At 52.2% G+C, this 27271-nt stretch overlaps 2 protein-coding genes and 1 long non-coding RNA gene across 9 annotated transcripts in view; 2 read left to right on the top strand and 1 right to left on the bottom strand.

Annotated features, from left to right (window-relative positions):
• Positions 1-1135: 1135 nt before the first annotated feature.
• Positions 1136-26808, top strand: TGFB3 (transforming growth factor beta 3). The gene is made up of 7 exons (XM_077910082.1): positions 1136-2936; positions 10907-11070; positions 11364-11493; positions 17353-17460; positions 19530-19701; positions 22443-22596; positions 23488-26808. The coding sequence occupies exons 1-7, from the start codon at positions 2450-2452 to the stop codon at positions 23644-23646; spliced, it is 1374 nt and encodes a 457-aa protein (XP_077766208.1). The 5' UTR covers positions 1136-2449; the 3' UTR covers positions 23647-26808.
• Positions 7340-9440, top strand: LOC144320933 (uncharacterized). The gene is made up of 2 exons (XR_013386553.1): positions 7340-7713; positions 7921-9440. It is a non-coding gene; the product is annotated as an uncharacterized LOC144320933 (long non-coding RNA).
• TTLL5 (tubulin tyrosine ligase like 5) overlaps positions 26099-27271 on the bottom strand; it is a 269627-nt gene continuing 268454 nt past the window's right edge. For 4 of the 7 annotated variants that reach the window (XR_013386547.1, XR_013386539.1, XR_013386544.1 and 1 more), the window contains one exon: positions 26099-27186. The gene's annotated coding sequence lies outside the window, so the exon portion shown is untranslated. Of the gene's footprint in view, positions 27190-27271 lie in introns of all 7 variants that reach the window. The other 3 variants (XR_013386548.1, XR_013386545.1, XR_013386542.1) reach the window with 1 other exon arrangement.

Below are 27271 nucleotides of genomic sequence, written 5' to 3'. Positions count from 1 at the left end.
AGGTAAGCCCCTTTTAGGCTTTCTGCCCTAGATGTCCTCACCTTATTCAAATGACAACAAGAACCTGAGTTGAGTATCACCTCCACCACCGATCAGCAGGGCGGCCTTTAGAAAGAAAAAGAAAATCGCTCTGTGCTTTAGTTTCCTCAATGCAAACTGATCAACCCGTGTCCTGGGGGCTCAGCGAGCATGCCAGCGGCCTAGGAGCCGGGAGCAGGAAGCAGAGCTCACAGGAAGGGTCCCGGAAGGCTGGGCGACTGGGGTGGGGTGGCGGGGAGCAGCACTGAGTCCCAGGAAAGTGATCAATCCAGAGGCAAGTCCTGTGCTGCCGGGGGAAGCAACGTGCCTTGCCCTCTCTGAGCTTCTCGTGGGAAAAGCCCCGGCAGCTGAGGCGGAGGAGAGGAAGGAGAGCGAGCGCAGGGAGAAGACTTCCCCTCACCCATCTGGGAAATGGGCTGGGGCCAACTGCTGACTGCGCGCTCGCTGGCGCAGCTCCCCGCGGAGCCCGCGGCGGGGAGGGAGGCTGCGAACATCTGGAGGACATTTCTGGGAGAGCGGCTGCCGCTGCCGAGCGGGGCCCCGGGAAGAGAGAGGTGCACTTGTGCGCACGTCGGGCCGAGAGGGAGGCGCCCCCCGCCCCCCGCCCCCCGGGCTCGGGGCTCGATCCCGCCGCCCTCTCCCGCGGCCCCCGCCCCCAGGCCCCCAGCCCACCCTCCCGGGCGTCCCGGCCCCGGCCCGCCGCGCTCCTTCACTGGCGCCCTCGCCTCGCCAGAGGGCACCCTCGATCTGCCGGAAAACACCACCATTTGCAACGGCCCTGGAGCATCTCCAAGCCTCAGCCCGCCGCCCGACTCCGGGCTTGTCAGTGGAGGGAGAGTCGGGGCCAGCAGCGCCGCGGAGCCCAGCCCACCTCCGACCCGGCTCCCCCCCGCCGGGCGTCGCCCCCCGCCCGCCCCGCACCCCGCACCCCGCACCCCCGAGGTGGGGCACGGCCGCGCCTGCGCAGCCCCGCGCGCGCCCCTGGCCGGTGCGCAGCCGGGCCCGGGGGCGGCCCGGGGCGAGGTTGGGGTGCGGGGGGCGGCGGTGGTGCGGGGGCTCGTGGTGCGCCGGGGCCCGGAGAGGAGGCCTGACAGCTGGCGGGAGCACCACGGAGCTGGGGGAGAAGGAGGGAAGGGATTCGTCGGAGTAACTTTCCAGAAAAACAGTCAACGTGTAGCAGGAGTGACTCCAAGAGGGGAAAAAAAGTTCAGTTACCACGTAGAACGAGAGGACTCGCAAAGTATTTTTCAAATGGGCTCGGCTTTTCCTGTGCCTGTTTAAAACATTAAAATCGTGCAGCAAAGGAGGCTGCGTGCGCTGGTCCCTCCCTCCCCCACCCGGGCCAGAGACGTCATGGGAGGGAGGTATAAAATTTCAGCAGAGAGAAATAGAGAAAGCAGTGTGTGTGCATGTGTGTGTGAGAGAGGGAGAGGGAGAGGAGCGGAGGGAGCGAGGGAGAGGGAGAGAGGGAGAGAGGGAGAGGGAGAAGGAGAGGGAGAAGCAGCAAGGAGAGGAAGGGAGGGAAAGCATGAAGCCAAGGCCAAGGGAATGAGCAGGACAGGGGAGACAGAGATAGGCGAAGAAGCCTGAGAAAGAAGGAATAACAGCTTTCCGGAGCAGGCGTGCAGGGAACTGGCTGCTATTTTCTTTTTTCTCTTCCTTTTTATTTTTTAAAGAGAAGCAGGGAACAGAAGCAATGGCCGAGGGAGAAGACAAGCCGAGGTGCTGGTGACCCTGGGCGTCCAAGTGGATTATTGGGGCTGCTCTCCAGGGGCCTGTTCTCTCTGCCTTCCAATTACACATACCCCCACTTCCCAGCCAATGAAGACGAGAGGCAGCGTGAACAAAGTCATTTAGAAAGCCCCCGGGGAAGTGTAAACAAAAGAGAAAGCATGAATGGTGTGCCCGAGAGACAAGTGTGTCCTGCGCTGCCCCCACCTTTAGCTGGACCAGCGCAGCCCGGCCCTGCCTCTCCCCACCTACTCACTGGTGATCTGACTTTTTTTTAAACATTTTTTTTTTCCTTTTCTTTTCCATTCTCTTTTCTTATCCTCCCTCAGGGCAAGGCGAGGATTTTGATTTTGGGACCCAGCCATGGTCCTTCTGCTCCTTCTTTAAAATACCCACTTTCTCCCCATCGCCAAGCGACATTTGGCAATATCAGATATCCGCTCTATTTATTTTTACCTAAGGAAAAACTCCAGCTCCCTTCCCACTCCCAGCTGCCTTGCCACCCCTCCCAGCCCTCTGCTTGCCCTCCACCTGGCCTGCTGGGAGTCAGAGCCCAGCAGAACCTGTTTAGACACATGGAGAAGAAACCCAGAGCTACAAGGCGCACAGTCGGCTTCTTCGTGCTCAGGGTTGCCAGCGCTTCCTGGAAGTCCTGAAGCTCTCACAGTGCAGTGAGTTCATGCACCTTCTTGCCAAGCCTCAGTCTTCGGGATCTAGGGAGGCCGCCCGGTTTTCCTCCCTCCTTCTGCACGACTGCTGGGGTCTCCTCCTCTCCAGGCCTTGCAGCCCCCCGGCCTCTCTCCCCAGCTTGCGCATGAAGATGCACTTGCAAAGGGCTCTGGTGGTCCTGGCCCTGCTGAACTTTGCCACGGTCAGCCTCTCTCTGTCCACTTGCACCACCTTGGACTTTGGCCACATCAAGAAGAAGAGGGTGGAAGCCATTAGGGGACAGATCTTGAGCAAACTCAGACTCACCAGTCCCCCCGAGCCATCGGTGATGACCCACGTCCCCTACCAGGTCCTGGCCCTTTACAACAGCACCCGGGAGCTGCTGGAGGAGATGCAGGGAGAGAGGGAGGACAGCTGTACTCAGGAAAACACCGAGTCGGAGTACTATGCCAAAGAAATCCATAAATTCGACATGATCCAGGGGCTGGCGGAGCACAGTAAGTCCAAATTCTTGCTGGGGTGTCTGCTCCGAAGGGTCTGAGCTGGAGTAGGGAGTCCACGGAGCAGGCGGGGGCGGGCGGTGTGCTTGCAGTGGCCTGAGAGCAGGGTGCCCTGGGGTTCACCCACACCGAGGCTCAGGAGGTGCGATGCCTAGTAGGGGCTGGGTAGGTGGGTGCGGAGGGAGACAGAGCCATTCTGGTAAGAGCCCGGTGCTTCTGGGAGGCCCGGAGCCCTGGAGTTGAGTGGCTTGCTGAGCTCACATCACATCCTTGACTGATTTTCCTGTGGAATTACATCAGGCTGTTCTGTTAACATCTGTGCTCTGGCACGTGTGATGGGGTAGGTAGCTGGGAGCACAGGGGGGCCCCAGAGGGACAGGGGCCAGTTCTCTTGAAAGCCCTGAGGCCCCACGAGTCTGGAGATCTCGCTCTTCTCCCTTGTTTTCACAACTCATTGTGACACGTCTTTGGTTTAGTTTTTCCAGTTCTTGGGAAGAAGGGTATACCTGCCCCAGAGTAATGTCTGTCAAGCTTTTGGAAGCCCAGGCAAGAGGCAGCCTCTTGCCATCTAGGCCCTTCCGTCTCTGCCACACACGTGACCCACGGGAGCCGTGAGCATGACTGAAGGGTACGCACCTATGCCCTCATGTGCATGTGCTTGCGGCCCATGTGCAATCTGGCTTTGTACAGTAGACAGATTCATGTGCTCAAAATGGGCGTCTTCCAGGCCTGTGGACATGGGGAAAGCAGGGTTGTGGCTCTGGACGTGTAGATGATTGCTGGCCGCCCTGCTGTGTCTGCGTGTCACGGGAAGAGTGGGTGGGAGGTGTGGCTGTGGGTGCAGAGAGGACATGTGTCTGGGAGTGTGTCCTCCCAGGAGGCTCCCGTCTGTGCCGAGAAGCTGGGAGGCTTCTGGGTGAGACGTCTGTGTGTGTGTTTGTACACGTGTGGAAGTCATGTGTGTTTACTGAACGGACATTTAAAAAACCTCAATACAAGAGAGAGAGATTTGGCAGATGTTGAGAAACTGACAGCCCGAGAAGGAGGAATGTGAGCCACTCTGGGCCAGGGACTCTGGGAGCAGCTCTGTTTGCTTTTCCTACCAGCAGGTGTCCTCGCCACCCTGACTACCTCTTCCCTGGCTCACCTGGCAGTGGGGAGTAGGGGCGGAAGGGTGGGAGGATGCAGGCTGGGAGCGGGGGGCCAGGGGGGCACTGCAGGGGTTGAAAGGAAGCTGGCCAAAGAGAAGGAAGAGGAGTAGGTGGCTAGTGGGTGGAGCAGCTCTAGCTGAAGGTGCAAAAGGCCCTACTGGGAGCTGGCCCATGCCAGCTCCAGGAGCCTGTGGTTACTGGCCAGGGGTTCCCACTCCCGTTTCCGGTGGCGGCCTGGAGCGCCTTGCCTAGGATGTGGCTACCGTGTGGGGCGGAAGCCTGAGTATGAGGCAAGAGTTAGTACCCTAGCTGGGCGCACGCTCCCCGGCCTCCTCCAGGTGGGGCGGCTCTGGTCGGCCCAGGGCCTACGGTTTCCAAAGGGACCAGCACCAGGATGGCTGAAACCCCCAACCCCTGGGCAACCACCGAGTCAGGACATAATGGGCTCGGATATAGAAAGCTGAGGCCTGCAGGAGAGGTCTGAAGAGAGCCCAGGGTGAGGGAGAGGGAATCGGACCTTAAGGATCCGGGTCAGGAGGTGGAGTCCCAGGGAGGAGGGACTCTGAGTCACCAGGGCCCATCCAGCCTGGAATGCCGCACCGAGAATGAATGGGCCAGGTGCACGCGAGGGCATCGAGGCGCCGGGGACATCGGTTTTGTACAGAGACTCAGGGCACAGATGGCGGGCAGCCTTGGGGAAAGCCAGGGCAAGGGCACGCGAATGCTGTGCAGCTCCGTCAGCAGCACTGGGACCTGACGACTGTGGCAGCTCGGGGGTGGCTCTGGGGCCACAGAGTCTAAGCAGGCTGGGAGCAAATCCGGCACAGGGAGCAGGATGCTCTGTGGGATATCCTGGAGGAGCCAGGGCCCCGTGGGACACGGGTGATGCCACAGAGGCTCGCAGGTGCAAACAGGAAGCGGGCCCAGACTCTCTGCAGCTGTTGGAGGTGACACAGAGGCTGAGCAGACATGGCTTGGGCCCGCCCTGCAGCTGGTCAGGTGCTGAGCCAGCCCTGGAGAGGCAGATGCAGAAGACACGCTAATTAGAAAGAAGGCAGTGGGCAGATGCCGAGCAGGAGCAGAAGGCCGTCCTCAGAGGCTCGGCGCAAGGGAAGCCTGTCCTGAGCTTGTGAGGGCCTGGCCAGGAGAGCCACTGGGTCTGTGGGGGGATGCTGGCAGGCTCTGGGTGCCAGAGCTTCTGGGAGGAGTGATGAGATCGCGTTCCCTTCCACATGTCATCATTCCCAGCCAGCCTGCTCCCTAGAGGGGAGCAACAGCTGGAGGTGGCGCAAGGGGATTGGGGAGTCTGGAGGGCGAAGTGTGGCAAGGAATAATTTCCAGTGGTGCAGGAGAAAGGGTGCCAAGGTGAGCAAAGAGGAGAGGGTCCGTCCCCTGGCTCTGCCCTGTCAGATAGGGACCCTGATTCAGAAGCAAAAACTTGCATCAGTTAAAGAATTTGCCTCAAAGAGCAGGGACTCTAACCTGAACATTTTGTCTGCACAATGCACGTTGTTAGGCACTAATGCCAGTGTGTCAAACAAGCATTGTTAAGTCCCATCTTTAACCTTAAGGCTTCAATAGCATTTTGATTTACAACACAAAAAAATCACTTATTGGACCAAGTGGGGGGGGAGGGTGGGGGGTGGGTAGGAGCTCTTAGTAACCCTGGGGGCAGACTGCCCAGGGACCACTGGGTGTGTCCTTTCTTGCCTCCGCCTGTTGTTATGGCCAGGAGATTCACACCACCACAGATGTTCTCCCAAATTCAACCAAAGGGTTTTCTTTGTCTAACAAAGAGGCTTGAGCTGGTTAAGTAGCCACACCAGGTGGCATTGGGCAGGTCATCTCTCTGAGGCCAGTTTTCTCATCTGTAAAGTCAGAGATCATCTCCAAACTGTCTTGCAGCTGAAACAATTTTGTGTATACATCTGGGATGATTCAACAGTCTCCGCACGGAAGGCAAGACTCTGTAAATCCTTTTATAATTCACCAGGAGTTGGTTGTGTAGAGGCTCTCTCTGACACACGTGGTCGTGGGGGTGGGGGGAGACACAGCCTTCTCCATTCCTTTGTCATCCCTGTTATCAAGATATCACCAGTGTGGGTGTCGTTTTAACTTCTCGCTTGTAATTATCTGTGGCTGGCGGGAGACTCTTGTTTTCATCCAAGGGTGGCGCTAAGACAACCGGCAGACTGAGAGATCCTGAGCAGAGAGAAAACTTGATATGTTAGTCTTTCTTTCCTGGATGCTACATTTAGATTGTGCTCATTCTGAAAATTAAAAGACATTTCGTATCCCCAGAACTCATTCGTTTTGTGTGCCAATGCCCTCTGCACGCTAGGTCAGTGTTTCTCCAAGAATGGTCCAGGGGCTACATGAGTGTGAAAAATGTGGATTCCCAGGCCAACCTCACCCTTACAGAATCGAATCTGCGGGTGGGGTCCTGGGGAATCCGTATTTCTGAAAAGTGCCCCATTGATTCCTAAGGCCACCGAAGCTTAAGACTCCATGTACTAGGTGAACACCTTTCTTTAAGGGGCTGCAAACATGGTGCCCACAGAGGCCAGCCAGCTAATGCAAAGGATATGGAAGAAAAGCCTCAGCACCAGCACCAGGCCAAAGCATATGGGACACTTGGCCTTGGGGTTGAGGGTGTGTGGGAAGCTGATGGGGGGTGGGGGGAGCCAGAGGCGCCCATGCCCTGGTAAAAGAGGGCACCCACTGCCCAGTTCCTGGTAATTTTTGCATTTGGGAATGTGGGTCCAGCTTGACTGGACCTTGCTATTTCCCAGAAGAGCAGAGAATCTGGCTCTTTTTGTGAAAATTCCCAATTTTGAACCTGGGCTTAAAATCCTGATGGGCTTCTAATTCAAAGTTTCAAAAAAAAAAAAAAAAAAAAGATGCATTGGCCAAACTGCATGTCTAGTACATTTAAAGGCCAACCTATTTCAGGTTAAACCATCGAAGTGTAGTTTCTCAAACTTCCGGAACATCTGGAAGCCATGGTACCCTTTGCAGAGCACTATAAACTGTGGTTCTCAACCCTGGCTGCACATTAGAATCATCTGGAGAGCTTTAGAAAGAAAGAAAAAAGAAAGGAAAGAAAGGAAGAAAGAAAGGAAGGAAGGAAGGAAGTAAAAGAAAGAAAGAAAAAGAAAGAAGGAAAGAAAGAAAGAAAGAAGAAAGAAAGAAAGAAAGAAAAAGAAAGAAAGAAAGAAAGAAAGAAAGAAAGAAAGAAAGAAAGAAAGAAAAGAAAGCAAGCTAGCTAGCTCTGGACCCACCCACTCCAAGGTAGTCACCTATTTTTAAGGCTCTCCAGATGATTCTAATGTGCAGCCAGGGTGAAGAAGCAGCACAGAACCAGTGTACGTATGTCGTCATTGGGACTAGCAGGATTTTACAGGCAGAAATGATGGATACAAGCAAAGGCACATCTAGGAGCCCTGGTGTTGGAAAACATTTTACAAGGCATGGTCGAAACATAGGCAGCTGTTTCCACATTTTGTTCATGAATACGCTACATGAACATTCTTTGCTTATTTTTCTCTCCCTATAGCAAAACAAGAGAAAATAGTCTCCATCAATATAAATATTTTTTGCATAGTCATGATTTAACTTTAAAGGTGGACCCTCGGGATCCCTGGGTGGCGCAGCGGTTTGGCGCCTGCCTTTGGCCCAGGGCGCGATCCTGGAGACCCGGGATCGAGTCCCACGTCGGGCTCCCGGTGCATGGGGCCTGCTTCTCCCTCTGCCTGTGTCTCTGCCTCTCTCTCTCTCTCTCTCTCTCTCTCTGTGACTATCATAAATAAAAAAAAAATAAATAAATAAAGGTGGACCCTCTAGTCCAGTCATACCAGCATCCTGCAGAAGCATGGCTGACCCACAGAACTTAGCAGGAATTGGCTGTTCCTTAGGCCTAGGCTGCTACTCTAGGCCCACTTCATGGGAGCTTTGATTTTGTTGGTGAAACTGTGACTCCACTAGATGATCACTTGGGACCCATCCCAACTTCCAGAGGTCCCACTTTAATAAAAGAGGGGTGGTCAGAAAACCTGGGCTCAAATACCAGCTCTGCCACCCACCAGCTGCGTGACCTTGGGATTAGTCCTTTAACTTTCTTGACGCTCATTCTTCTCCTTTGTAAAATGGTCAATTTGACTTATTCTCATTCTCCTCAAGGATTGTTAGAGGGTCAGGTGAGTTGGTAAGAGCTCTGTAAAATGTAAGGTGGTGTTAGTACAGTTGGTTTATTTACACTCTCAGTCCACAAATTATTAAAACATCATCATTATTCAGTGGATTTAATTGCCAAGAAGATTATATTTACGTTTTCTTTTCTCTCCTAGGCAGTTCTCTTGTAATCACTAGTAATTATGTCTGAGCTTTATTTGCTAGTGTCAATTTGCTTGCATCAATAATTTATGTGTGGCCCGGCCAAGACCCCTCTGGACATCAGATTCTTCACTAGATGAACCCTAATGTCCCTCTAACTCTGCTAGAAATCTATAGGTTCCAGTGATTAAAAAAAAATAATAACCCTTCCCAGGGCACGTGCATGGCTCAGTGGGTTGAGCATCCGACTCTTGGTTTCAGCTCAGGTAGGTCCTGATCTCAGGGTTATGAGATGGAGCCCCACATCGGGCTCTCTGCTCAGCACAGAGTCTGCTTGGGATTCTCTCCCTCTCTCTCTTTCCATCTGCTCCTCCCCCTGCTTGTGTGCTCATGCTCTGTCTCTCAAATAAATAAATAAAATCTTAAAAAAAAAACAAAGATCCTTCCCACTCCTTCTTGAAATCTCCTTGAAGTTCCCACCAAGAGGAGTCCATCTTAGGGAACAGATATCTGATCGATGGGCTGGAAGCAACAAAGGAACGATGGTCACAAGGGGGTCCTGAAGACCCTCTGAGCTCATTGCTGCCCCCCGTATCCTGGCCTCCCGCTGTCTTGACCCCCCTCTGACTCTGCTTACTGGCACGTGCCATTTCTGTTCCATTTTTCCTTTCCACAGCAACATGGACAAACTTCATTCCATCTTTCAGCAGTTACTGGAGGTGCTGTTATGACTGAAGCTACACTGATGACAGCTCCTTCGAGAACCAAGTGTGTCAGTACTTGCCAGTCCACGAGCTTCTCCGTGTCCAGAGGCTTCCAAACTGGCAAGCTGAAAAATTAAATTGCTATCACTGATGCCTCTCTCTGGTTCTATCTGACATGGTTGAGGGAAGAGTTGGCAGTATTTGTTCTTTCAAAGCCAGTTATTAATCAGGGCTTCATTAGCCGGCATTCACACATTTGTTTTCCTAACATCTGTTCCATTAATTTTCTAAGAATCAGTGTCAGGCCCACCAGATGGCAATTTCCAAAAACACTCACTCATCCTTTCCTAAAGATCAGTAGCGCATTTGCTTGTTTCCAGGCCTCTGATCCTTCCCGCCTTGTCCGTGACTTCCTACACCATCCCTCGGGGTGATTATGAGCTCATTCCAGCCATGTCCATTATGTGTGGAATCTGGGTCTATGGGCTTGAATTTCAAGTTCTGGCTATCGTTACCATTTGTGTAGAAAGTTTTTCTCTGGGTGTTAATGCTGCTCAGACCTTGAGGTTGTAAAGTGTACAGGAGAAAAAGACTGGCTCTTTCTTTTCTCTTCGTCTGGCCCTGAGGTGTGGGAAAGAGAATCTGCTGCCTTGTGTCTTGTGGACAGGGACGAAGAGGCCGGCAGGGTGACAGAGGCTGGCATAGCATGTGCTGTCAAGGACAGAAACCTTTAGAAAGGAGCCGATGGGGATGGCCCGGCTCTGTCTGAAGAAACATCTGCGGCTCCACCAGGCCTGAGATGTGGGCTCTTTGCCATACCAGTGCTGCCTCGATGGGTCTAGAACAGGGTGTTAATGATGTCGCTGCACGGCTCTAACACTTTCCATGGCTCCCCACCGCTAATGGGATAAACTCCAACCTCTCAGTCTGACAGGTCAGCCTCCCCGTGGGCAGACCCCAATCTGCTGTCCTGACCTCGTCTTGGGGGCCCTCACAGGGCTGCTTCAGGTCCTCGCACTCATCTCCTCCCCTCCCTGCTTTGTTTCCAGCAGTCCTTCCATGAAAAATCCTCTTCCTCTCCACCCTCAAACCCTTTCCTCCTGCAGGACCCAGATCAAATGGTCCCTCTTCCCTCAAGTGCTCCCTGCTGTCTCCCTACTCTGATCTCCTTGCAGCAACCCCCCAGCTTCTCCAAAGGCCCTCAACACTTTCCTGCTGGTCCTGCTGTTTGAGTCTTTGTATTAATATCCTCCCCTGGATATGAATCTCCTGAAGGCAGGGGCATGTCTCTTCATTTCTGCTTCCCAGCGTCAGCACTATGCTTGGCACACAGTATGCGCTTACTACTACACGTGTCATGGATGAATGAATGCCGAAGGAACACAGGAATGGGTCAGCCAGCTGTGAGATGATTAAACTACTAGGGGGATTTGTTGCGATTTTTTGAGGATCTGTGTTTTCTAAGAGTAGTAAGGCAGCCTGGAGGGCCTGCCGGAGCTGAGATGTCCAGGCCTTGGGAGAGGGGTGATTGCCTTTGATGGCCAGTCATTGGCACCATGTCCTGGGGCTCCCAGGTCTCCCTGCTCCTGGCTCAGGCCTGTGGTGTGATTCCAGGGCCACCAAGAGCTTCCTCCCATCTCCACCTTTAGGCCTGAGGCCTCGAGCCTCTAGGGAGGTCATGGGTGGGACCTTGGCCACTTGGTGAGTGTCCGTGGGCAGCACGTTGGCCCCTCTGGGTCTCATTCCCACCGTACCTCTCCTCGCTTGCTTGATCTCCTAGATGAGCTGGCCGTCTGCCCCAAAGGAATCACCTCCAAGGTTTTCCGCTTCAATGTGTCCTCAGTGGAGAAAAATGGAACCAACCTATTCCGGGCAGAATTCCGGGTCCTGCGGGTGCCCAACCCCAGCTCCAAGCGCAGCGAGCAGAGGATCGAGCTCTTCCAGGTGAGCCCCTCCTGGAACAGAAGACACGCACGCGGGAGAGCCAGCCCCTCTACCATTTCGGGCCTCTCCTCCCGTGCAGAGTTCAGCAGCCCTGGGTGTGGTGTGAATCCTGCCTTCTAGAACTTTCTGCATCTGCCTGTTCTGGTGAGGATGGAGCGTTCACTACGGGGCTCGCAGGAGCCTTCAGGAAGTTTTAGTTTCCTGTTGCTCCCCTCGCCTGTCCTCCTGCATTGTGACATATGCCGCGGTACTTGTCCCGGCCTGGGGTACTTACTCCCTTCTCTGCCCTCCAGATACTCCGGCCCGACGAGCACATCGCCAAACAGCGCTATATCGGCGGCAAGAATCTGCCCACCCGGGGCACCGCCGAGTGGCTGTCTTTTGACGTCACTGACACTGTGCGTGAATGGCTCTTGCGAAGAGGTAGGTGGACTCTTAGTCTTGAGTATTTTTGGAAGGAACCTCAGGTCCCTTGGTCATTCACGAAATAGAAGGAAGAGGACAAAACTAGAGGAGTCACAGGTCTGGGTTCAAGTCCTGGCTGCACCACCGGCTCGCCATGTCCCTCATTCATTCATTCATTCATTCACTCAACCGGTATTTATGCAGATGCTCGCTCAGCCAGGCCCTGGGGATGCAACAGTGAGCCAGACCCGTGGGGTCCCTATCACATGGGGCTTTTGTTCCGGGGGGAGAGACACTCAATAAACAAGAAAACGTACTGATGAATAGGAACCTCGGTGGTGAGTACCCCAAGAGATAGAGAGGGGACGCTGTGGTAATGACGGGTGGGGTCCAACATGCAGTGCTCAGGGAAGCCCTCTGTGAGCAGGAATGTGTGCACCCAGGTCTGAGTAATGAGAAGGGCCAGCGTGGGAAGGTTACAATAAGGATGTGCCGGGCAGAGGAGGTGGTGAGGCCCAGGCCCCCAGGCGGCAGCAGGCATGATTTGTTCTGGCAGCAGCACACAGGCTGATGTGGGGGGAGTGGAGAGAGCTGGGGGGGCCTGAGTTAGCTGAGGCCATATGACTTTGGACCTGGAACGCCATGGTCAGGTTTTAGGACTTACTCAATGTGTGACAAGAAGCCCTGGAGTATTATAAACAGGGCTGGGATATAAAATGAAGTGATTTATCTCTAAAAGACTCCTCTGGGGGTGCCTGGGTGGCTCAGTTGGTTGAGCACCTGTCTGCCTTCAGCCCAGGTCATGATCCCAGGGTCCTGGGGTTGAGCCCCAAGTCGGGCTCCCTGCTCAGCTGGGAGTCTGCTTCTTCCTCTCCCTCTGCTCCCCACCCCCCACTCGTACTCTCTTGAGTGCTCTCTTTCTCTCTGAAATAAATGAAATATTTAAAAGAAAAAAAAAAAGACTCTCTGATTTCCATGAAGTCAGAGGAAGGAGCAGGAAAACCAGCTAGGGTCCATCGCAGGAGCCCAGATGAGAGCCATGGGCGCTTCAACTAGCATGGTAGCCACGGGCATGGAGATGATATGGATTTGTTGTCTATCTTGGAGGTCTAGCCCAGGGGATGGGCTGGTTAGGTGTGGGGTGTGAGGACAGGGGCATCTGGGATGGCTTCTGAGGTCGTGGTAACACATACCGGCACGGGGAATATTGGAAGAAGAGCAGGTTTGGGAGCAGGTTCTCTTGGGGTCCAACCAAGTTTGAAAGCTTGGTGGTTATCCAAGGAGAGCTGTCCAGTATGCATATCAAATGTCACATGTCCCAAATATCTGGCCCACTTGCTGTGTTTCCTCACCTGGAAAATCAGGTAATGGGTCCTTCCCTGCATACCTCATAGAACCATTTTAGGGACCAGATGTATTTGAGAGAGCTCCATGACTTTTATCCTGTCACAAAAGAGTAAGCTTTTATTAGGTCAGATAAAGAAACTGAGGCCCAGAGAGGTTGAGTGACTTGGCCAGGGTCATCTGGCCTGGATCAGAACTGGAGTCTCCTTGGCACCACCATGCTTTGCTGTTATTCTCCTTCTTTGCTTTGGGGTACTGCCTGGACTGATGCTCGGAAGGGAGGGGGTGCCTGTGGCGGGTCCATCTGTCCCTTCTCCCTGTCTTGCCTGGAGTTTTATTCTATCATCAGCTGCCGTAGGGGCACCGTCCATCTGCAGGCTGATGTCCAGAGTCCCAGGAGCAGGTGGGTCTTTTCTTGTCCTTGATGTTTTGAGAAAATTGTCCTGATGTTTTGGGGTCAAGTCACTAAGGCTTGGCCTAAATAATGTTTTACATTTAAGTCATGGTCAACAGTTTCTATTTTTAAAGTCAGGAGATTCACTAAAAAAACCTGGACTTCTGGATTTTCCAGAGAAACCGGAACATTTTCTGGTGACGATCCATGAGAGATAAGGAGTGGCCACCTCTCGAGGTGGGGTGTATGTTCTTCATGGCTCCATAGGCCCTACCAGGCCCCGATGTTCCCCAGGAGTGAGGCTGGCAGTCCCCTCATAGCATGCTATGCTGGCTTGCTAACCTGCCTGGGCTCTGCAGGCATCCGAGTGTGCAGGTCCTCACCGAAGGGGCTTTACCTGGTGGCTCAGCCGACCGATCGTGGGCAACTCCAGGGATACCCGGACATTCCATCCTATCCCCCCTACTGAGCACAAGGGCAAAAGCCTAGGAGCACCCACAGGACGAGGATCAGCCCTCGGCAGCACAGTTGGGAGTTCTGACTCAGACAGCACTCCACCTAGAGCCTGACATGGCTGCAGAGAGGAGAGGCTGGGGAAATTAATCTCTTAGCTTCCCTGTCTGATTTTGATCAGCTCCACCTGGATTTCTTTGAAGCCCTGGGCACTTGAAGGAGTTCTTATTTTCCCAGCTGCAGAGTTCAATGAGAAGTTTGCGCTGAGAATGATTTCCATCTTCCTCGAGACATCAAAAAGATAATTTCGTAATAAAACCTGTGGGTTCCCCCACCCACCATCCCCGCTGCTGCCAATTCTGAGGTTAGTTCTTCATGGAACCTTCAGTTCCCACTCAGGCAGATGCGCCCCGCCGCCTCGCGCAGGGGAATCACACACAGACCTTTACTTATGCAGAGCTCGTGAGTCTCTTCAGAGTTCGTGGCCCCAAACCAGGCAGCAGATGGACTCCAAATGGAGCAGTTGGCAGTGTGGACCGATGAGGAAACTGAGTCACATATATGGTCTTGTATTCGTTCAGCAGACATCTGAGAGCCCACTGGGCACTGGGTTGCCAGCTTGCCTTCTGGATCCCAGAGCTGGCTGGAGCCCTATCTGGAGTGAGGGGCCCAGGTCCCACACCCTTGTGCTCTTGCTTCACTCAGTCTACAGTTGCACTATGTTGCAGAGCCAGACATCCCCTGGCAGCCTGGGCAGGGAGCACAAGCAGCATCATAGCTCAGGATGGGGCGGGGGCCGGGGGGGGCACTGTGAAAACAAAGGCATCTTCCCTGGTGGTCTCTGTTGCCCCCTCTTTGTCCCTCATTGTCTCTAATAATTAGGAGTGTGGCTCAGGCATCAGGTGTTTGGATCTTGGCGCTCCCCACTTACTGGCTGGGTACCCTGGGCAATCCATTTGGTTTCCCTTAGCCTCAGGGCCCTTACCTGTGTAACGGGGGTGGGTAATAATCAGTTCCTGCTTTGTAGGATAATTAGAAAGATTGAATGAGTTACTGCATGTGAAGTCTTACAGCGGTGCTTGACGTGTAATGCTCCACAAAAGCTGGTGATTGTTGTCATCACTCTGAGTCGTCTACCTAGACAGAGCCAGGTCACCATCTCCCACTATCACCTGTCCCCTAACCCTGACTGTCCCTCACACATCTATCTGCACCCTTGACTTTATTTCTTTTTTAAAGATTTATTTATTTATTTTGGAGAGAGAGGGCAGCCCCGGTGGCCCAGCAGTTTAGTGCCGCCTTCAGCTCAGGGTGTGACCCTGGAGACCCGGGATCGAGTCCCACGTCAGGCTCCCTGCATGGAGCCTGCTTCTCCCTCTGCCTGTGTCTCTGCCTCTCTCTCTCTCTCTCTCTCTCTCTCTGTCATGAATAAATAAAATCTTAAAAAAAAAAAAGGAGAGAGAGGGGGAGAGAGAGAGAGAGAGAGCAGGTGAAAGAGGGTACATGCACAGGGAAAGGGGCAGAGGGAGAGGATATCCAAGCAGACTCGAGTGAGGAGCCCGATGTGGGGCTCGATCTCATGGCCCCTGAGATCAGGACCTGAACCAAAACCAGAGTCAGATGCTCAACTGAATGAGCCACCAGGAGCCTCTGCACCTTGACTTTCTAACTCACAGAATCACAGAACTTGCCCACTCCAGGTCTCTTGTGGCCTACTGTGAGTCCTTCTGGGTAATAGGAAGTACACCCTGTAGCCCATTTCAGCCACCCCGGCTCCTTCCTTCAACGGCCTTAAACCAGGAAGATGACGCTCCTATGGCATCCGCCTCTATTCACGCCTTGTTCCCTGGCTGGGCATCGGCTTCCTTGTTATATATTAGCCCCATCCCTCTCCACAAGAGCTAACCTTCTGGAACAGGAGTCTTCAAGCTCAGCAAGTGTCAGTGGGTCCGAGAGGCAGCCCTGGCTTGGAGCAGGACAGATCAGACTGGGTTCTGGAGTTTATGGAAGAACCTATGGGCTTGAGCCATTCTGTACATGGGCCGGGTGTGAGCTGCCTTGGACTCTGGTGTTTTCCCTGATGACCAGATTTCAAGAAGATCTCGGGGTGGCCCCAAGCCTGGCTGCTCACAGAGTGAGGGAGCACAGTGAATCAGTCAGCTTGCTGAGATGCTGATCCCGAACCCGCAGGGGTCCCTTTCCCCATGACCTCCCTACACCACAGCTTGTTGCTGCTGCCTCTGGGCTGACAGAGCCTCCCTGGCTGCGTCTTAACCCACCAAAGTTGACACAACACCAGACCCTTCCTGGTCTCCTTGCACAAAACTACGGGATTCAGTTCAGATGTTTCTCTTCTTCTTCTTCTTTTTCTCTCCCTCCAGTTTACTCAACCCGTTTTACTAAGTTCCTTGCTTCCCCAGTTTTGGTAGCCCCAGCACCACTAGTAGGAGAAAGGGCCACAGCTGGCCTTCTCACACCAGAGTCTCTGTCAGCAACCCTGGCATCTCCACATGTCCTCCTGCTGGTTCTCTCCGAGCTTGTGTCATCTGGGCCCTTGGCCCTTGGCCAGTTCCTCCGGCCTGTGCTCCGATTTCACAACGTCTTCCCGAGCTGCTCGTTTTCCCCCAGTGAGCCATCCACATCTCCGGCTTGCCCATGAAGTGAACAGGGATTCCCAGAGAAGATACTTCCAAGTAACTTTGACCTCGTTCTGTCCTTACCCCTGAAGGAAACTATGGCCAAAGGTCACTGTGATTTTCATCTTCTCTCCTCTGCAAACCACCACTCCCTTTATACCCACCGTCATGGCCCTGGTAGAAAGGCTGGCATCTTCCCTGCAGACTGATTCTGCTGTTGGTCTGCAGGTGGCCTCGCCTCTAGCATCGCTTCCTGACTCCTAATCCTGGGGCTCAGACTCTGCCATCTTCCTCCCATCTGGAGGGATTTGTGGCCTTTTGAGTCGCAGCCTCTCCACTCCGCAGTTCTTCAGTGAGCCCCCCTCCCTGGCCTCCCCCGGGCCCCCCGCCTCCCATGTCATCGTTCCTCAGCAGGCTGGCTCGCATATCTCCTCGCCCAGCAAACACCTCTGCGGTGTGGTGGCTGTTTTTTCTCCCTTCCTATAACCTCATTCTTTTGCCCCCACGTAGGCAGGTGACAATTTTTTCCCAATATCATCCTCTGAAAAGAGATGCCTATGAAAATTCTCCTTCGGGGCGCCTGGGTGGTGCTGTCGGTTAAGTATCTGACTCTCGGTTTCGGCTCAGGTCATGATCTCAGGGTCCTGGGATTGAGCCCCTTGTGGGGCTCCACACTCAGCATGGAGTCTGCTTGAGATTCTCTCTCTCCCTCTCCTCCTGCCCCTCCCCCTGCTCTCACACACACACTTAGGCATTCTCTCCCTCTCTCTCAAATAAATAAAGCTTTAAAAAAGAGGGGGAATTCTCCTTTATAATGCCCCTTAATTGATGCCTTTTTTTGGTTCAACAGAAACACCTGCAATGTGGTAACACATGTGGAGGTCCACTCTAGCTTTGGTGGTACTTCCTGTCCCCTGTGACCTTCAGTATTTCTCAGCTCCTGTGACTGCCCTGGCTGGAGCAGAGGCCCTGGCCCACTGTGCACGGTGATGGGCACACTTCCCCATCACATAAAGAATTTTCTCACTGATTCCGTGTCTTATTTTGCAGAGTCCAACTTAGGTCTGGAAATCAGCATTCATTGTCCATGTCACACCTTTCAGCCCAATGGAGACATCCTAGAAAACATCCATGAGGTGATGGAAATCAAATTCAAAGGTAACAAAATGGATGTGTATAGTAGGTGGAGGGGACCTGATGGGGCGGCATAGAACAGGAGACCCCTACCAAGGCCCCAAGGAAAGCAACCAAACTCCCTCACAGAGACGGCCACCTATCTCATAGTAGAGTAATTCTGCTTCGCTCCAAAGGCAAGGCGTGTGACTTTCAGTTTATAGATAGAATTTGTTAGCATCTGGGAGACAGTGTAACGTTGGGAAGGGTGGTGCGGTCATGCAGGCCAATGGGTCCACTTCTCCGAATTCAGTCAGTAAAAGGGAGACGAGAATACCTCTTTCACAGGGTTATCACACAAATTGAATGAGGTAACAAACGTAAAACATGGTGCCACAACGCTCCACATATAGTAGCTGTCTTCCCCTTCCCTAGAAGAAGTGAACTGCGGTGACCAGGGATACAGGTGTCCTGACTACTGACCTTTTCAGATATCTCAGAGGCCACCTGATTCCCACCCAGGAGTCATCTGGATTTGAATGACTGCTTTGGGGCTCAGGGTATTTGTGTTATGATGGAGAAACAGTTGAGAGTCCTTTCTGGTTTTCCAGACGGTTTCTGAGGCGCTCAATCTTTGGGCAGTCTCTGGATTTCAGGGAAGTTCTCTTTCCTCTCACGGTCCCGTTTTGGATTAACTGAGGCACACCCAGAGCCAGGTGGTTCCTCAAGATGGAACCAACCAAGCCAGAGCCTGAGGGCAGAGGCTTGTCTGGGAAAAGATGCAGCCTCTCTTGGCTCCCAGGCCCGGGCAGTCCTCTTCCCCTTCACGGGCTTGATTTCAGGCCACCCCCTCCCCTTCTTTTTAAAGCCAAGCATCCAGCATCCTAATCACAGAACCTCAGAGCTCAGAAGACCTCTGGGGTCCTTAGCTATGGGACAGGTCAGGACTAGATCCTTCCACCTAGTAAACAGTTATCTTGTTCATAAAGATTCTCAGAAAAGGGGGGCACCTGGGTGGCTCAGCAGTCAAGCATCTGCCTTCGGCTCAGGTCATGATCCCGGAGTCCCGGGATCGAGTCCCGCATTGGGTCCCCTGCAGGGAGCCTGCTTCTCCCTCTGCCTCTGTCTCTGCCTCTCTCTGTGTTGCTCATGAATAAATAAAATCTTAAACAAACAAAAAAAAGATTTTCAGAGAAGGGAACCTTAGATTCAGGCCTCTCACTTGTCTTCGGGTCCTAGTGTCCTTTCCTGGGGTTCAAGGCCCTTCTGTCACCATGTAAATTAAGCTCCTGGTGTTCCTGTCCTTGGCAGTGACGGACAGCAGCCGGCAGCCGCCTGGCACAAACCAGAACTCCTTGGAATTGAGACTAATTCGCTCTTCAGTCTTTCCCTTTCAGGATGAAATAGCAGGGGTCCCACCCGCCACCCCGAGTTTGTTTGCTAATCTGTGGATCACACGCCTCACGAGCTTGTCTGAGCTTCGCTTGGAAACTAGTACTGCACGTGCGAGTTAGCGGTTATTCTGCCTCGTTCCTCGGGCTCCCATTAACATGATTTTTTTTTTAAAAAGATTTATTTACTCATGAGAGACACAGAGAGAGAGAGGCAGAGACACAGGCAGAGGGAGAAGCAGGCTCCCCGCGGGGAGCCCCACGCGGACTCGGTCCCAGGACCCCGGGGTCACGCCCGAGCGAGGGCAGACGTCGCTCAGGCTGCGCCGCCCAGGCGTCCTTCCATCACGGTGATCTTCAACGGAGACATCGCCCGCTCTAGGGTGACGTCCGTGCCGTGCTGACGGACTCGGATCACGGGAGGGAACTCGCACCCCGAGATTCTCAGTCTCAATCTACAGGGACAGCCCAGAGGAATGTGTTAGCCGCCGCGGGTGCTCCCCAGAAGCCCGTGGGCCCCTGAGCCCCGGGAGGCACCGTGGAAGGCTGTGTGGTCCCGGAGGACGGACACGCAGGGGTCACCAGGGGACCCGACCCCGGGAGGCCGGGGCCCCCAGCTGCAGCCCGACGGCAGCCCGAGGCCTGGGCCGCGGCCGGACGGCCAGGAACCCCGCCGCCACTCGGCCTCCCTCAGGAGATTGTCCGCCTCCTTCCCTTCCGCAGGTGTGGACAGCGAGGAGGACCACGGCCGTGGGGACCTCGGGCGCCTCAAGAAGCAGAAGGACCACCACAACCCTCACCTCATCCTCATGATGATTCCCCCGCACCGGCTGGACAACCCGGGCCAGGGCGGCCAGCGGAAGAAGCGGGCCTTGGACACCAATTACTGCTTCCGGTGAGCCTGGGCCCACGGCGAGCGGGAGCCCCGAGGCCGCGTGTACGGGCCTGCTGCTGCTCGGGGCCGGCCCAGGCTGTGCTACCCCGGGGTCCTGGATGCTCGGCACCAACATCTCCAGGAAAGAGGATTTCAAGCCTGGCGGAAGTCGGCGGGGGCGGGCAGAGCGTCGCTTAGAGGCCTGGGTTAGACAGACTTGGCCGAAGCCTCTCAGTAGGGCCCGGGCCGTACGCTGACGCGTGTTTTGGTGGGGGGAGGTGAATGCAGGACTTCCTTTTTTTTCTCTCTCTCTCTTCCAATTTTTATTTAAATCCTAGGGAGTTGACGTAGAGTGAAATATTGGTTGGTTCCAGGAGTAAAGTTTAGTGAGTGATTCATCGCTTACGTCCGACACCACTGCTCATCACAAGCGCCCTCCCTAATGCCCATCGCCCACCTAGCCCAGCCCCACCCACCTCCAGCAAGGCTGTTTGTTCTCTGTCATTAAGAGTCTCTTATGGTTTGCTTCCCTCCCTCTTTCCCCCTTCCCATGTTCATCTGTTTTGTTTCCTTAATTCTACATATGAATGAGATCATATTGTATCTTTCTCTGACTTATTTGCTAGGCATGATACTCTTTAGCTCCATCTGTGTTGTTCTAAGTGGCAAGATTGCATTCTTGTTGATGGCTGAGTAATATTCCATTATATATATGTGTATATATATACATATATATATATTTCACATCTTCTTTATCCATTCATTTTTCAGTGGACATCTGGACTCTTTCCATAGTTTGACTGTTGTTGATAAAGCTGCTATAAAGATCAGGGTGCATGTACCCCTTGGAATCTGTATTTTTGTAATCTTTGGATGAATACCTAGTAGTGCAACTGCTGGATCATAGGGAAGCTTTATTTTTAACTTTCTGAGGGCCCTCCATTACTGTTTTCCAGAGTGGCTGCACCAGTTGCATGCAGAACTTTCCATGAAAGAAGTGCTCAGTTCCTTGTGAACTGTCCATGGATGCTCCTGGGGGAAGGGGAATAGGGCAGTCTCCATGTACTAGGGGAATTTGAACTGGAGAAATTAATGAACTAATTCAGAAGTAGTAGGTAGCCACTATGAAGAGAGAAAAAGAAAGAACCTCTTATGTCATTGAGTTCCTCATTTATAAGCAGGGATGGGGGGGATGATCAAGCACACACAGCACTGACTGAAAGGTAGAGAATGACCACATCCACGAGAAGGTCCAAAGGAGAGAGTGCTTTAAGAATCTGCATCAAGTTCACCTGTGGCTGCAGGAAAGGCTTCAGAAGGGTGCAGAATTTGAACCTCCCCAGATGAGTGAGGTCTGGGCATGTAGGGATGAAGGGAGGGGAGGAAGGAAGGAACATGAATGGATCAGTTTGGCTGGAGAGGAGGATGCCTGGATGGAGCTGGGGAGAATGAATTAGGAAACCTTTAGATCTAAAGCCATGTCTTATAAGGAGCAACTGAGTGAACTAGGGATGTTGAGCTTGAAGGTGTACTAGAGGCAATGCAGTTGTCGCCAACTGTCTGAAGGCTGGCGTGTAGATTAGTTCTGTGTGGCTCAGTCAGTTAGGAGCGGATGCTCTTGGCTGCAAGTAACAGTGGCCTGAACCACAAAGGATTCCTTGTTCACAAGAAGGGTTGGTCTGGCTGCCTAATCATGCCATTGGGAATACAGCCTCTTTCTCTGGGTCTGCCGTGCTTAGCATGTTGGCTTTCGCCTTCTTGCTTATGGTCACAGTGACTGCTAAAGCTCCAGGTATCTTCTCCGTGTTCAATGACAAGAAGAAGGGAGGAGAGGCAGAGCTGGCGGGTTTCCTCTTCCATCTGTGACTTTTATAAAGCATAGATTGTTTTTTGCGAAAACTTGCCTCTACCCTCTGCATACTACTCATTATGTGTGATTGATCATTGCTGGGTTACATGACCACCCCTACCTGCGAGAGAGGCTAGGAAAAGGAGTTATCTCGTGCTCTAGACTCTGTAATGGGAGGTGGCGAGGGAGAAGGGAAGTAGGAATGGCTTTTGAATAGACAGCCAAGAGTGTTTGCCATGGTTCACCCTTGGAACTCACAAGAAGTCAGATTTTAGAAGTAGGAAGTTCTAGGTCTCAGCAGACATTGAAGTACAGGCCAGATGCCCACTTGGCAAGGGTCACTGCCAAATGGATTTCTGCAGGGAACAGAGTTGAGATGGCCTGGTGATCAAAATCGGGGTGAATCACGAGTCTAAGGGAAGGATATACTTCATTTTGATTCAATGCCCTCCAGATTTGGTCTAAACTGTCTAATGTAGTATATAAGCGGCATGAGCTGAGAGATCAGGTCTCGTTGGGTGCTCATTAGGAAGGTAATAATAAAATCGACCTCAACAAAGCTGAGCTGGCTAAGAACATTCAGTGCTTGGTTTTATGTGACGCAATTTATGTCTCTGCTTTGATCTAGGATGTAAAAGGGGGCAGGGCCACCTTTGCCTTTTTTCTCTTCCTCATGCATCATCTGTATCTGCCTGTTATGTCCTTGGGATCATGGTCTTCAACACAAGAAAAATGCTTTTATGGTATATACTGCTCAATACACTTGAACCTGGGATTCCACTGATTTGGCCCACCTCTTAGGGTGACCAGGAAGGACTCTAGGTACAAAGTATGAGGGTCATCGGTGAAATTTTTAAAATTTTATATTGGTAGTTGCCTTTAGGTTGACTATAAATGGTTTTTGTTGTTGTAGCAATTTGGAGGAGAACTGCTGTGTGCGCCCTCTCTACATTGACTTCCGACAAGATCTGGGCTGGAAGTGGGTCCATGAACCTAAGGGCTACTACGCCAACTTCTGCTCAGGCCCTTGCCCCTACCTCCGCAGTGCGGACACAACCCACAGCACGGTACGCAGCGGGGCTCACACCATGTGGGGCCCTGGGGCTGAGCCCACCGGGCCACTCGTTCCAACGAATGCATGAAGGGCTGAATGTTGAATGAGCGAATGATGATGTGGGGCAAGTAAAATCTCTTTGCTGAAGGTTCTGATCTGGCCCGACTCTTACTTTGCCACATTCTGCCCTTTGATGTTTCTTCTCTAGTTTCAACCAGACATTTTGTTGTATCTAAAGCTCTCATAGCATTCTGGAAATGCACTGTCATACCACACCCTGTGTGTCAGAGATGTGCACACACGGCTAGCAAGGGATGTTGGGGCAGAAAGGCTTCTGCCATCAGTGAAAGAACTCTGGTCATCCCAGCCTCTTGCATGTAGAGAAGTCACTTTGGAAGGCAAGGCAAAGCACCCCGAGGAAGCTGACATGAAACTATGGGAAGAGAAAGGGAGGGGATGGGGGAAGTCAGGACTTTGAAACTAGCTTGCCTTTATTTCCCTCAAGGGGAATCAAAAATAGGGCAGGAATTTGTGAAACACATTTCCTGATAGCTCACGATTACTGCAATGTCTGGGGGCTCTTACACTGGCGCTTACTAAATGGCCCAAAGCAGTGTTTGGTGAGACCCCTTCTCACCAGAGTGACCAGTTATGGCTAGGAAACCCAGAAGTGGAGTGTTTCTTAACAGCAAAGAATAGTTCATTATCCATTTAAAGTCACCCAGCAGTTGCTATCGGCTTAAGCTGATAAACACCCAAACAAGCAGAGATGTGTACCCAACCCGAAAGGACATCGCTGGCCAACCTGCCTCTTGCTCAGTCTCTGGAGCGGCCCTCGGAGCTTGGGGAGGGCTCCAGGCCCCAGGCCTGGCCTGCCACCCTCTAAATGACGTGTCCTCCCTAGGTGCTGGGACTGTACAACACTCTGAATCCCGAAGCGTCTGCCTCACCCTGCTGCGTGCCCCAGGACTTGGAGCCTCTGACCATCCTGTACTATGTCGGGAGGACCCCCAAGGTGGAACAGCTCTCTAACATGGTGGTCAAGTCCTGTAAGTGTAGCTGAGAACCTGCCTGCGACAGAGAGAGAGGACAGAGAACCGCCACTGCCTGACTGCCTGCTCCTCGGGAAACAAAAGCAACAGACCTCACCTAGAGGCCTGGAGCCCACAACCCGTTGGCTCCGGGCAAAGGGCTGAGACGGAAGTTCCCTTTCGGGACATTTCTCCTTCTTGCTGGCTCTGAGAATCACTGTGGTAAAGAAAGTGTGGGTTTGGTTAGGGGAAGGCCCAACTCTTCAGAATACACAGATTTTCTGTGATGTAGACAGAGGTGATGGGGACAGACGAAGAGGGATGGCAGGTGGACATGTGACACATCATGTGGTCATGGATCTGGGACACCCTAGGGAGGAGGAAGGGCAGAGAATGGCCGGGGACGGGGCCAGCCTGGAAGACACTTCTGAGGTCAGATTTGCTCATCGCTGCCCCACATCTGCTCTAGGGAATCTGGAACATTACACAAGACAAGCATTTTCCTTCAGACAGGTTACCCAGACAGAGTCCCAGAACCGTGTCTCATACTACCTGGGATTAAGGATGAATCTGTTGTTTTTGCAAATTGTCCTCTCAACAGCAATCAGCAGCACCAATGGTCATTACAGGGGAGAAGAATCCAGGTAATGTGGTTCCCGGGCCATCAGCGATATTGGGCCATATGGATATGCTGAACTCAGAAGCAGAGGGTGGGAATTAACGCCTTCCTTTCTGCCCTCTGGGTCCTTCCTCTCCCCTGCTTCCTCAATCGTATTTCCTCTTGGACGTATGGCTAGACACCTTCCAGGTCAGGGTGCACATGTCTGGATTTTGGGTCTGTGCAGTCTTGGGGATTATGGGTTCGCCTCTACCCCCTAAGACCCTGGGTTCACCTGGTGTTCCTGGAAGCAGGTGCTACCAACGGGTGAGGCATGCAGGGAGGTTGCACATGTGCCACACGATGACTTGGCCCCAGACACATAGACTGAGGTATAAAGACAAATACAAATATTACTCTCAAAATCTTTGTATAAATAAATATTTTTGGGGAATCTTGGATCATTTCATCCTCTGGAAGATTGTTTCTAGAACAGTAAAAGCCTATTCTAAGGTGTAAGTCCTTAATTACTCTGGTCTTAGTTCCACATTCATACGTACTAGCAGAGGTAACTGGAAACTGGGGCAGTCTTGAACTCCGAATACATTGCTTAGTGCAAGTACCCTGGCACTGCCTTCTGCCATCTGAGGAGACTGAGCTGGTCTTTGTGCTCCTTTCCTTCTGTGGAGTGTTTGTCCTCAGACACAGAGAGGCAGTGGCTCAGATTTTTAGAAACTGATTTTGACCTACATTTATCTGTGGGCAAAAATCATTTGGTGTGAACCCTTGCACATGGAAATGTGTTCGTTTGTACGTTCACTATCAATAATGAACATCATTTTTGACAATCTAATCTCACCCTCCAAATCAGTTGAGAAATTAGAGAAACTGTCAATGGCAAATGGCCTAAGGAGATGAGGCTAATTCTATTATCAGGGTAAGCTTGCCAGGAACCTCTTGTCAGATTTGGGGATGGGAGAGGGTGAGGAAATACAATTCCATAGTTCTCTTCTGAGGTCACAGATCCCAGAGCAATGCAGAATTCTATTATATTGATGTCCACCAGAAGCAACCATCCATAATGAGGAACCATCTAGCAGCTGCCAAAAAATATGTTCCTCTATTGAAATCACCTTACCATTGGTGAAAAAGTCTTATCTGAAGCTAAAATTTGCAGGTTGAAGGGTCCATGTGATATGTTCTTGCCTCTGTGTATGTGTGTGTATGCGTAGTTGTGTATATCTTGCTCCTTTTGGAATGCTCCCCAGTTGAACTCCTGAGTTTGGTCACCAAGACATTCTTTCCTGCTTTGTTCATGCCCAGCCAATTCTAAAGAGCTTCTCTCTCAGGCTTCATCCCCGGTGGCACCCATTTATTTCCACTGTATTTGGGGGGCTGTGTCCCTGTCCTAAAATCATGGCTGCTGGCACTCTGATCCATTTTACCCGAGGGAGCTACCGGGCCTAGAGAGGGGATGCAGCATGCCCAGCCCTCTGGCCATGGGCCATGGCTATCCCAAGCTTCAGAATCTATTCACTTGTGGCAGCTATTCTCAAGTTTCATTGGGCATGAGAAACACCCAAGTGTTTATTAAAAATGCACAATTTCAGGCTGCAGCTCTAGAGACAGCTTTAGGCCTGGGGGAAGGTCCAGGCTGCTTAAACACTACATTTTGAGCAGCAGTGTATTAGATCTGACGTCATGGATCCTTCCTTGAGGCTTAAATAAGGAAGAAGGTAATAATTTTTCTGACCCTAGAATAAACCTTCCTTCTTATCCAACCTCACAGGACATCACTAAAATGTTGGCCTGTGGCTCATCCTAATGAACCGAGGCAACGAGTTATGTTTCCTGAAGTATCCCAAAGAAAACAGAACACACTGTGATTCCAAATGTTCTTTTTATATTAGAGCTCTATTCTTATCTTTATCAGCAGATACAAATATGGGCAGGGGTCTGAAGTCCAGCCTCTCCATTCCACATGTCACTTACAGGCACTACAGAAACATGAACCATTGTCTGTCTGTCTGAAGAAATACACGCTTGTTTTGGGGGAGGGGAGGGAGGGACACTGGAAAAGACACCGTTGTTGGAGGGGGGAATCATATGATCTGTCTTGTTTATTGCCAAGAGAAGTCCAGTACCAGTAAAAATGACACACACAGAGATCTGGAGTCTGGTCTTAACATTTCATGAGCACATGGTGAGTGCAGTCAGAAATGAGCTCGAGGACCCAACTGTAATGGTGACTTAGGGCAATCCCAAGCAGTCTAGTTGGCCTCAGAGTTCTTTTACTGGGCTCATACCTGCTTATGCCTTCTCACAAGATCTCCATATATCTTATTTCGGTTCTACACATCACCAGGGAATCACGGAGGAATTCTGATTTGTCTCCTAACCAATTCACAACCCAGTTAGACAACAGTTAAGATGGTCCTCAAACTACGAACCAGAAGGCCCAGGAACATCTCGGACACATATTCTCTCTCCTCCCTCAAGTGACAGTCTTCATCCCTCACCAGCAAACAAAACGCTTTGATGTGCTCAAACTTGTTTTCATTCACTAAGAAGTCAATAAAGTCCCTTTTCTCTCTGCCTTGTTGGGTGTCATTTTTCCTTTGGGATTTCAAAGCTGAGTTTAGAGCACCCTGGTGTAGAAACCCCAGACTCTGGGTCCTCACCCAGTAACTCCTCAGGGCAGCGGTCAATCCTTCAGTGGCTCTGCAGCCTGCCTTTCAACCTTTTCTCCAGTAGAAGCCAGAGAGAGGACCAGGGAAAGGTGAGGAGACAAGGGAGCAGAGGTCAAGTGGAAAGCCATCGGGGGTATGTCGCCTCATTCTGATGAACTGTTTAAGGATGCAGATCCACATGCCACTAGAGGACCTGTCTGCTGCGGGCTGATAATGGAGACATGTGCACATACGAGCTTCCCAGGTACAGGAGCTGCCTGTGGGGAACAGCCTGGACCCACCATCTGCTGAAACCAAATGGAAGAATAAAACATCTCTTTGTAGTTCACATTTCTAAAACAGAGTTTAAAAAATTGCCCAGCAATGAAA

The sequence above is a fragment of the Canis aureus genome, chromosome 9 (genome assembly GCF_053574225.1).
Source record: "Canis aureus isolate CA01 chromosome 9, VMU_Caureus_v.1.0, whole genome shotgun sequence".
Taxonomy (NCBI): Eukaryota; Metazoa; Chordata; class Mammalia; order Carnivora; family Canidae; genus Canis; species Canis aureus.
The sequence above is the reverse complement of the archived record's forward strand: the minus strand, read 5'-3'. Positions and strand labels throughout refer to the sequence as shown.

Coding starts and splice junctions, on each gene's coding strand:
- TGFB3 (XM_077910082.1), top strand. CDS start 2,450: ATGCACCTTCTTGCCAAGCCTCAGTCTTCGGGATCTAGGGAGGCCGCC. Junction 2,937..10,906: donor CCAGGGGCTGGCGGAGCACA/GTAAGTCCAAAT, acceptor TTGATCTCCTAG/ATGAGCTGGCCGTCTGCCCC. Junction 11,494..17,352: donor TGAATGGCTCTTGCGAAGAG/GTAGGTGGACTC, acceptor CTTATTTTGCAG/AGTCCAACTTAGGTCTGGAA.